The 10,964-nt window shown below is 46.1% G+C and overlaps 1 protein-coding gene across 1 annotated transcript; it reads right to left on the minus strand.

The window, feature by feature from the left end:
* Nucleotides 1–213: 213 nt before the first annotated feature.
* On the minus strand, nt 214–10,198 carry EFCAB9 (EF-hand calcium binding domain 9). Its single transcript, XM_050793291.1, is given in 5 exon segments — nt 214–360; nt 362–472; nt 3,272–3,448; nt 4,440–4,588; nt 10,003–10,198. Coding segments are annotated over 5 exon segments (612 nt in total). The 5' UTR covers nt 10,139–10,198; the 3' UTR covers nt 214–321.
* Between the last annotated feature and the right edge of the window lie 766 nt (nt 10,199–10,964).

Below are 10,964 nucleotides of genomic sequence, written 5' to 3' on the forward strand. Positions count from 1 at the left end.
ATGGTGAAACCCCATCTCTACTAAAAATACAAAAAATTAGCTGGGTATGGTGGTAATCCCAGCTACTCGGGAGACTGAGACATGAGAATCACTTGAACCCAGGAGGCAGAGGTTGCAGTGAGCCCAGATCATGCCACTGCACTATAACCTGGGCGATACAGCAAGACTGTGTCTCAAAAAAAAAAAATAATAATAATAATTATAAAGATATCCACTTTGATGCTCTGAATTTATTTTTAGACATGTTAACAGTCTTCATCAATGTTCATGTTCTGTACTTTCAGATCTCATTTTTTTCCAAGAGACTCTTTCGGCTTACATCTACTTCATGTGACATTTTCTTTTCGAGTAGAGACTTCTCGTTCTCTCTACTTTTTCTGTCTTCTTTTTCTTTCTCCTCTGTTTTCTGCCTCCTCTGTAATTTGTCAATGTAGATGATTGTATACAGCTTAAATTCCTGATAATTAAGAAGCTTTGGGTTGGGGGGGAAAAAAGAAAAATTATTTCAGGAAAAACTTGATACTTTGTTTCAGATGATAGCAGGATTGTATTCATTTTTGTTTTTCAATTTTGTTTTAACTTAGAAAATTAAAGACACTTGGTAATTGGGATATAATTATAGTCTGATTGTAGTCGAGTACCCAGGAATAGTCTATTGTAGATGCTAAAGGAACAAGGGTCACTTTTTTTTTTGAGACGGAATCCCTCTCTGTCACCCAGGTTGGAGTGCAATGGTGCTATCTCGGCTCACTGCAACCTCCGCCTCCCAGGTTCAAGTGATTCCCCTGCCTCAGCCTCCTGAGTAGCTGGGATTACAGATGCACACCACCACACCTGGCTAATTTTTGTATTTTTCGTAGAGACGGGGTTTCACCATGTTGGTCAGGCTGGTCTCAAACTCCTGACCTCATGACCCGCCCGCCTCAGCCTCCCAAAGTGCTCGGATTACAGGCGTAAACCACTGCACCCGGCCTCTTTTTTTTTTTTTGAGACGGTGTCTCACTTGGTCACCCAAGCTGGAGTGCAGTGGTGTGATCTTAGGTCACTGCAACCTCCGCCTCCCTGGTTCAAGCAATTCTCCCATCTCAGCCTCCTGAGTAACTGGGCTTACAAGCATGTGCCACCACACCTGGCTAATTCTTACATTTTTAGTAGAGACAGGGTTTCACCATGTTGGCCAGGCTGATCTCGAACTCCTGGCCTCAAGTGATCCGCCCACCCCAGCCTCCCAAAGTGTTGGGATTACAGTCATGAGCCATGGTGCCCAGCACAAAGGTCACTTTCTTCTATTAGGTTGGTACAAAAGGCAAAAGTAATTGTGGCTTTTGCCATTACTTTTCTTTTTTTTTTTTTTTTTTGACACGGAGTCTTGCTCTGACGCCCAGGCTGGAGTGCAGTGGCACCATCTCGGCTCACCGCAAGCTCCGCCTCCCAGGTTCACACCATTTTCCTGACTCAGCCTCCTGAGAAGCTGGGACTGCAGGCGCCCGCCACCACGCCCAGCTAATTTTTTTGTATTTTTAGTAGAGACGGGGTTTCACTGTGTTAGCCAGGGTGGTCTCAATCTCCTGACCTCATAATCCACTGGCCTCGGCCTCCCAAAGTGCTGGGATTACAGGCGTGAGCCACCGCGCCCGGCCCCAGCCTGCCAGCTTTCAATGGCAAAAACCGCGATTACTTTTTTCACCGACCTTTGCCATGTCAAGTCCAGAGGTTTCAGGCTGGCACCTAAGGTTGTTCACAGTGTGATCATTGTTTTCAACCTTAGCTGCCACTTGTTTCCCCAATGTGGATTTCCTCTTTAAATAGGCAGAATTAACTCTCTTCACCATAGCTCTCTCTTAGGAATTTTTTTTTTGAGACATCTCACTATGCTGCCCAGGCTGGCCTGGAACTCCTGGGCTCAAGCGATCCTCCCTTCTCAGCCTCCCAAGGAGCTGTGACTACAGGTGTGCACCACAGTGCCCAGCCCTTAGGATTATGCTCACATGCTCTCATTCATCATATAATCTCTTCCTGTTTAATTCAAATCTACAAACTCTTCCCCCAACACCAAACTACTACCATATGATTAAATTGCCTCTAAAGTATAATTTTGTATCCATATTATATGATGTAGCATTTTTTGTTTGTTTGTTTGTTGAGACGGAGTCTCCTTGTGTCCCCCAGGCTAGAATGCAGCGGTGTGATCACAACTCACTGCAACCTCCACCTCCTGGATTCAAGCGATTCTTCTGCCTCAGCCTCCCGAGTAGCTGGGATTGCAGGCGCCTGCCACCACGCCCGGCTAATTTTTGTTGTTGTTGTTGTTGTTGTTGTTGTTGTTTTTTGAGACGGAGTCTCGCTCTGTCGCCCAGGCTGGAGTGCAGTGGCGCGATCTCGGCTCACTGCAAGCTCCGCCTCCCGGGTTTACGCCATTCTCCTGCCTCAGCCTCCCAGTAGCTGGGACCACAGGTGCCCGCCACCACGCCTGGCTAGTTTTTTGTATTTTTAGTAGAGACGGGGTTTCACCGTGTTAGCCAGGATGGTCTCGATCTCCTGACCTCGTGATCCACCCGCCTCGGCCTCCCAAAGTGCTGAGATTACAGGCTTGAGCCACCGCGCCCGGCCATGTTGTTGTTGTTTTTAAGTCGGAGTTTCCCTCTTGTTGCCCAGGCTGGAGTACAATGCAATGGCATGATCTTGGCTCACCGCAACCTCCGCCTCCTGGGTTCAAGCGATTCTCCTGCCTCAGCCTTCTAAGTATCTTGGATTACAGGCATGTGCCACCACGCCCAGCTAATTTTGTATCTTTAGTAGGGATGGGGTTTCTCCGTATTTGTCAGGCTGGTCTCAAACTCCTGGCCTCAGGTGATCCGCCCACCTCAGCCTCCCAATTCTGGGATTATAGGCGTAAGCCACCACACCCAGCCAATTTTTGTATTTTTGTATTTTTAGTAGAGACAGGGTTTCACAATGTTGGCCAGGCTAGTAAATAGTCTCAAACTCCTGTCCTCAGGTGATCTTCCCGCTTCGGCCTCCCAAAGTCCTGGGATTATAGGCATGAGCCCCTGAGCCTGGCCATGATATAGCAGTTAGTCCACCCTTTCTCTTCAAGGGCCCATAAGTCTTAAGTTTTTTTCTGATCCTAGTGCCATGCAATATGCTTATTTGAGTAGGTTTTTCCCGCCCTCCTCCTCTCCCATCTCTCCTATATGTAGTAAGACATTTTTCTCTGCTTATGGAAGGAAAGGGACTGCCACACAGATGCCACATTTTGGTCTGTACTTACATTGTCACCTGTAACGTCAAAGTCATGGAAGAGATCTTTGAGTTCCTGTTTGTGAATATTGAAGAGAAATCTGTACATTCCAAAGTTTTTTGCACCAATTCTCAGATCCCCTTTCAGGTCAAGCAAGTCAAAGACAGGCCGGGAATGACGGTACATAAACTGTCCTTCCAAATGGTTCTAGTGCAAGAGAAATAGGTGAGATGAGCAACAGTGTTGTCAACGCTGCTTTCTAACTTGTTTCCTCAAGACGTATCTTCACCAGCCCCTTCCCTAGAGAGCTAAAAGCAAAAGAGAAAATCAGAAGCTCAGGGCTGAAAGGGTTCTATCATCGATGCAGGAAGTCTTACTTCAGCGTCTGCATTCAAAAGGAACTTGAATTCTGCCACCTGTAATGATCAATTCTGCTAGACAGAACTCTGGTTACTATAATGCATTTCCTTCAGTGAAAGTCTTGTGGAACATCATGGCATGGGTGATAAAATGATGACCTCCTTCCCTCAAAAAAACGGGAACTGAGGCCGGGTGCGGTGGCTCACACCTATAATCCCAGCACTTCAGGAGGCTCGAGGCGGGCAGATAACTTGAGGTCAGGACTTTGAGACCAGCCTGGCCAATATGGTGAAACCCCATCTCTACTAAAAATACAAAAAATTAGCCAGGAGTCGGGGGGTGTGCACCTGTAGTCCCAGCTACTTGATCTATTGAACCCAGATGGTGGAGGTTGCAGTGAGCCGAGATCGCGCCACTGCACTCCAGCCTGGGCTAGATCGAGACTCAGTCTCAAAAAAAAAAAAAAAAGGAACTGGGTAAGTACATACTGGAAATGTATATATGGTAAGAAAAGACCTCCGAAGGAGTGAGGCGCTTGAGCTAGCTGGTGATTCTCTGAAAATCACCAGCTAGAGCGAGTGAGGAAAGGAATGCCAAGAAGGGATGCGATGGGCCACATCTGTCCTCTATGAGGAAGGGCAGAGTAGGAGGGCGGCCAAGAGGCTGGGGCTGCAGCAGGGAGAGGCTGTTGAAAAACCTGAATCATTCGGGAACCAAAACTCATTTTCCCCACCACCCATCTTTTCTTCCTCTTTTTAGTGAAAGGAAGAAAACTGATGTATTCCTAATTCAGTGCTCCCATTAGCAAGAGGATGGTAGCAGCTGTGCGGTTACTTGCCTCGTGGGCCAGCAGCATACACACCAGCATGTAGAACTGCTCAAAGCCGATCTCGCCCACAGCGTTCCAGTCCAGCATGTCAAACACAATGTTGATCTGTGCCTTTTTCAAGTCAGTCACATGATGAAGGAAGTGATAGAACAGCACATCTGTTAAGGTGGACAGGTGAGGAGATGTGTTATTTGAATATAGCTCCAAAATGCTAAACAGCTAGAAGCCACGTAAACGGTAGTGATGTTGGAAGCTTGTTGATCTAGGAAGAATGATGATAACATTTTGTTTCTGGCTTTGCCACTGTACTTTCTACAATTCCTCAAACCTTCATCGCCCTTGAGCTTGTGGAAAAGCACTGGACCTGGAGTTGTGGAGAATGAGATCGTGGACAGGGCTTGGCTCCTGCCCGCAGCTCACACACTGCATGGAGCAGACAGATGTGCACACAGCACTGATAAAAGGCAAAGTGCTAACATATAAAACGGGCACAAAGTGCTCCTCATGTATGAAAGGGAGAGCTTAATTCTCACTGGGGACTGAGAACACTTTCTTGGAGATGCTGATGTTTTTCCTGAGCCTTTCCCTTGAGATAATTAAAATGAGGAATAAAAAAATCATTCCCCCTCGGCCAGCCGCGGTGGCTTATGCCTGTAATCCCAGCACTTTGGGAGGCCAAGGCAGGTGAATCACAAGGTCAGGAGTTCGAGACCAGCCTAGCCAACATGGGGAAACCCTGTCTCCATTAAAAATACAAAAATTAGCCAGGCGTGGTGGCACACACCTGTAGTACCAGCTACTCAGAAGGCTGAGGCAGAAGAATTGCTTGAACCCAGGAGGCAGAGGTTGCAGTGAGCCGAGATTGTGCTACCGCACTCCAGTCTGGGCAACAGAGCAAGACTCTGTCTCAAAAACAACAACAAAAGTCATTCCCCATCTATAAACGCCTTGATATGCCTCATGCTTGTATAAAGCAAATGCATTTGGCTGTAGGGGGAAGGGAACAAACTTATTTACCACCTTATGTGTTAGGCACTTTATTTTTTATTTATTTTTTGGCTGGAGTGCAATGGCACATTCATAGCTCACTGCAGCCTCAACCTCCCAGGCTCAAATGATCCTCCCACCCCAGCCTCCCAAGTAGCTGGGACCACAGGTGCATGCCACCATGTCCAGGTAATTTTTTAATTTTTTGTAGACATGGGGTCTCCTTATGTTGCCCAGACTGGTCTCGAACTCCTGGGCTCAAGCAATCCACCTGCCGCTGCCTCCCAAACTGCTGAGATTATATTTATATAAAATAATATGTATGTGTGTGTATAAGCCAGTGCACCCAGCCATGTTAGGCACTTTAAATGCCACATTTCACTAAATCCTGATAACCCTACAGAGAAAGTGGCATCATACTGAGAGGTGAAGCCAACTGGACTTCCTGAGTCGAGTGGGGGACTTGGAGAACTTTTCTGTCTTACAAGAGGATTGTAAAAACACACCAATCAGCACTCTGTGTCTAGCTAAAGGATTGTAAATGCACCACTCAACATTGTGTTAAAAAACACCAATGAGCGCTCTATGTCTAGCTAAAGGATTGTAAATACACCAATCAGCACTCTGTAAAAATGCACCAATTAGCACTCTGTGTCTAGCTAAAGGATTGTAAATGCAGCAATCAACACTCTGTAAAATGGACAAATCACTCCGTAAAATGGACCAATTAGAACTGTAAAATGGACCAATCAGCAGGATGTGGGCAGGGACAAATAACAATAAAAACTGGCCACCCCAGCCAGCAGCGGCAACCCACTTGGGTCCCCTTCCACGCTATGGGAGCTTTGTTCTTTTGCTCTTCACAATAAATCTTGCTGCTGCTTACTCTTTGGGTCTGTGCCACCTTTAAGAGCTGTAACACTCACTGTGAGCATCTGCAGCTTCATTCTTGAAGTCAGGGAGACCACTTGAACCCACCAGAAGGAACCAACTCCAGACACAATACCCTTTATAGTAAGTCTCAAATATCAATTAGTGTGTATTAGCATTTCTCATACTGTAATGGGGATACCAATCACTTGGGGGATATTGTAAAACTACAGATTCTGATTGAATAAATCTGGCATGGAACTTGAGACTGCCCATTTCTCCAAGCTCCTAGGTGATGTGGCTGCGGCTAATCTGAGGACCACACATTGAACAGCAAAGGTGTGCCTCACGCTGGGCGCAGTGGCTCATGCCTGCAATCCTAGCACTTTGGAAGGCTGAGGCAGGCGGATTACCTGAGGTCGGGAGGAGATCAGCCTGACCTCATGGAGAAAACCCGTCTCTACTAAAAATACAAAATTAGCCAGGTATGGTGGCACATGCCTGTAATCCCAGCTACTCGGGAGGCTGAGGCAGGAGAATTGTTTGAACCCGGGAGGCAGAAGTTGTGGTGAGCCAAGGTTGTGCCATTGCACTCCAGCCTAGGCGACAAAAGTGAAACTTTGTTTCAAAAAAAAAAAAAAAGGTTGTGCCTCACATAGTGAGTGGCAGAGCTGGGATTCGAGGGTGGATTTGCCTGACCGTGGTGTTTTTTCCACGGTGAAGCTCTTCCGTGCATTAGTTAATGCATATTTAATCATATACGTTCAGAAGAAAAAATACTGAAAAACTCTTTAAAAACTGGAAAGTTTTTTGTTTTCTTTTTTGTTGTTTTCATTTACAAGATCTTGTTGCATACCGAGTACATCGAAGTTTTTGCCTGCCATTCTACTCATTAATCATGAATAAAAGATGAAAAAAACAAACATGGCAATACACTTACACAGTGGTGTGTGGCTGTCTACAGTTGTATGTACAAATCACAGTAATGAGGGATTTTTACATTTATCTACATGTGTTTCCCCTTACTCACTGATTACAGAAACTATCTCCTGCATAAGAAATGGGCTCCACTGGCCGGGTGCGGTGGCTCACACCTGTAATCCCAACACTTTGGGAGGCCGAGGTAGGAGGATCACCTGAGGTCAGCAGTTTGAGACCAGCCTGACCAACATGGAGAAACCCCATCTCTACTAAAAATACAAAATTAGCCAGATGTGGTGCCACATGCCTGTAATCCCAGCTACTCGGGAGGCTGAGGCAGGAGAATCGCTGGAACCCAGGAGGCGGAGGTTGCAGTGAGCCAAGATCGCGCCATCGCACCCCAACCTGAGCAACAAGAGTGAAACTCCATCTCAAAAAAAAAAAGGCCGGGCGTGGTGGCTCACGCCTGTAATCCCAGCACTTTGGGAGGCCAAGGCGGGTGGATCACGAGGTCAGAAGATCGAGACCATCCTGGCTAACATGGTGAAACCCCGTCTCTACTAAAAATGCAAAAAATTAGCCTGGCATGGTGGCAGTCGCCTGTAGTCCCAGCTACTCAGAGGCTGAGGCAGGAGAATGGCGTGAACCCAGGGGATGGAGCTTGCAGTAAGGCAAGATCACGCCTAGGCGACAGAGCGAGACTGGGTCTCAAAAAAAAAAAAAAAATGTCTCCACTGAATACATAAAACATATCTGTGTAATGTGGAGTCCCAACTGCAGCCAGCTAAAGGCACAGTGAATCAGTAGTCACAATACAATGTCATAATTTGGGGGCTTCTGACCGCCTCTTGATGTTCCTTCTCCACACCTCCCTGGATATGAGCACCTGGAAACAACACACCACATGTATACACAGTGATGTTTGTGTAGTTGCTCCTTGAGAAATGTTTCCAGGTGCAACTTAGTGGCTACTTAACAAAGAGTGTTTTGAGACCAGGTGTGATGGCTCACGCCTGTAATCCCAGCACTTTGGGTGGCTGCGGTGGGCGGATCACTTGAGGGCAAGAGTTCAAGACTAGCTGGCCAACATAGTGAAACCCCGCCCGTCTTTACTAAAAATACAGAAATTAGCTGGTGTGGTGTTGCACAGCTGTAGTCCCAGCTACTCAGGAAGCTGAGGCAGGAGAATCGCTTGAACCCGGGAGGTGGAGGCTGCAATGAGCCAAGATTGGGCCAGTGCACTCCAGCCTGGGCGACAGAGCGAGACTCCGTCCCAAATAAATAAATTAAGTAAATAAATAAATAAAAATAAATAAATAAATAGAGACTGTTTTGAAACTGGCGGACTCTGGCTCACCCAAGTCTCCAAGGCCTTAAGTCATTCTCCCACAGGAAGGCAAACATTAAGGCTGTGCCTTCACCCTTCCAGGTCACTCTCCAGTCCCTCTGTGACCAGAAGACATGAGCATGGCGTTACCTCCTGGGTGTTGCATCAGCAGGGAGTGATCTGGTTGCCAGGGAGCTTAGACTCCTCAAGCATCCCAGCAAGACTCAGCGTGGGCTTTGCAGGCAGAGAGCCCAGCATTTCCATCTCAGCCTTTTATTTACCGCTAGGTCCCCTGCAGCTGTCTTATCTAGGGCAGGGTTATTGCGAAGATTTGGCAACGCACTGTATGTAAATCTCTATGTAAAGAGAAAAAGAAGGTGTCCTCTTTTTATTGTTTTTAAAAATTGAATGAGCTCCTTAAAATCATGACTGAGGAGCCCCTTACTCACAAATGACATTTCTCTCTCTGAGGTCAGAACGAGTGAATGGATAGGATACCTTATTTCTACTCAGTCCTAAAAATAACCTAAAGTGTTTTAATTGGACGTCTATTATTTTGTGAACTCAACAAGCACGGCTGAGATCTGCAGTTTTGTTTTTTTTTTTTTTTTTTTTTGGTCATTCACAAGTAGCAGTGAGTAGAAGGGATCATCAGATTCAAACGTCCCCTATGACAGATAAGAAGAGTCTTGCTGAGGGGTCTCCAGAGTTAGTGCCTGAGCGAGGCTCAGCTCCCAAGAATAATAATTAGAATAATAACAAACACTTATTAAGTCCTTAAGATGCATCAGACACTGTGCTAAGCATTTGCCATACATTATCTCATTATCTTCTTTTTTTTCCAACTATGAGATGGACTCCATTATGAGAAGCCTCACCTCTAGATGAGGAAAATGAGACTTAGAGAGGGTGATGTTGTATTATCCACATCACCAAGGAATAATGGGTGTGGAGCCAGGATTCCACCAGAGTCTGCAATTTTCTCCTCCCAGCTGACCTGTCCTCAATGTCAATTCTGAGTTGGCAACTTCTCTCTGTGCTTCAACTAGAAGATAAAATATTTACTAACAGGCCAGGTGCAGTAGCTCACACCTGTAATCCCAGCACTTAGGGAGGCCGAGGCGGGAGGATCACCTGATGTCAGGAGTTCGAGACCACCCTGGCCAACATGGTGAAACTCCATCTCTACTAAAAATACAAAAAATTAGCCGGGCGTGGTGGCAGACACCTGTAATCCCAGCTACTCAGGAGGCTGAGGCAGGAGAATCGCTTGAACCCTGGAATCGGAGATTGCAGTGAGCCGAGATCGTGCCACTGCACTCCAGCCTGGGTAATAGAGCAAGACTCCATCTCAAAAAAAAAAAAAAAAAAAGGTACTAACAAAATAGTTTCTGGCTCTGCAAGTTTTCCTGCACATTACCTAAAGCCAGGTAAGGACCCAGAGGAGACATGTCTGAAAGTACTGACCATTCAAGGTGTTCTTGCCGTGCACATCCAGAATATGAAAATATTCCGCCAAAGCCTTCACGTTTCTCACGGATAATAAACAGTATATTTTGTCCAGATAGAGGTACCACAGAAACGATCCTTTCTTCAGTCTCATCTTAGGACTCTGTAAACTGAAGGCTCTGGCAACCAGAAATAGAATACAGAATCCTGCCTCAGAAGTAGAATGTTGGATAGGGTGTCTGAGATCTGGCAGCAGTAAAGGTAAACACGTCAGAGGAAACAGTCAAAAATTAAAATTGCTGCTTCTTAATTTTTCCAGCTATGCTATAGATAGATATCTGTTGTCCGAAACCTCTTGGTAATGTGATTATCCTTGTGTCACTAAAATACAATCAGTTCTGAAAGAGATCCACAGGCTGTTGAGAAACGAATGAGAGAATGTGCTACACAGGAAAACTGCTACACAGCCCAAGTGGTTTTCAGAGCATTTATAGCCTAAATCATTTATTAGAAACAAGAAAAATTGAAAAACACATGGAAAAGTACTAAAAGAGCCTAGAAATAACTACAGTATAATAATGCCAAACAGAGGAAGTTTTCTTTCTTTCCTTCTTTTTTTTTTTTGTTTTTGAGACAGAGTCTCGCTCTGTCACCCAGGCTGGAGTGCAGTGGCCCAATCTCAGCTCGCTGCAAGCTCCGCCTCCCGGGTTCACACCATTCTCCTGCCTCAGCCTCCCGCGTATGTGGGACTACAGGTGACAGGCGCCCGCCAACACGCCTGGCTAATTTTGTGTATTTTTAGTAGAGACAGGGTTTCGTCATGTTGACCAGGATGGTCTCGATCTCCTGACCTTGTGATCCCCGTGTCTTGGCCTTCCAAAGTGCTGGGATTACAGGTGTGAGCCACCGCACCCTGCCTCCTTTTTTTTTTTTTTTCTTTTTTTTGAGACAGGGTTTCACTCTTATCACCCAGGCTGGAG

Source organism: Macaca thibetana, chromosome 6 (genome assembly GCF_024542745.1).
Source record: "Macaca thibetana thibetana isolate TM-01 chromosome 6, ASM2454274v1, whole genome shotgun sequence".
In the NCBI taxonomy this organism is placed as follows: domain Eukaryota; kingdom Metazoa; phylum Chordata; class Mammalia; order Primates; family Cercopithecidae; genus Macaca; species Macaca thibetana.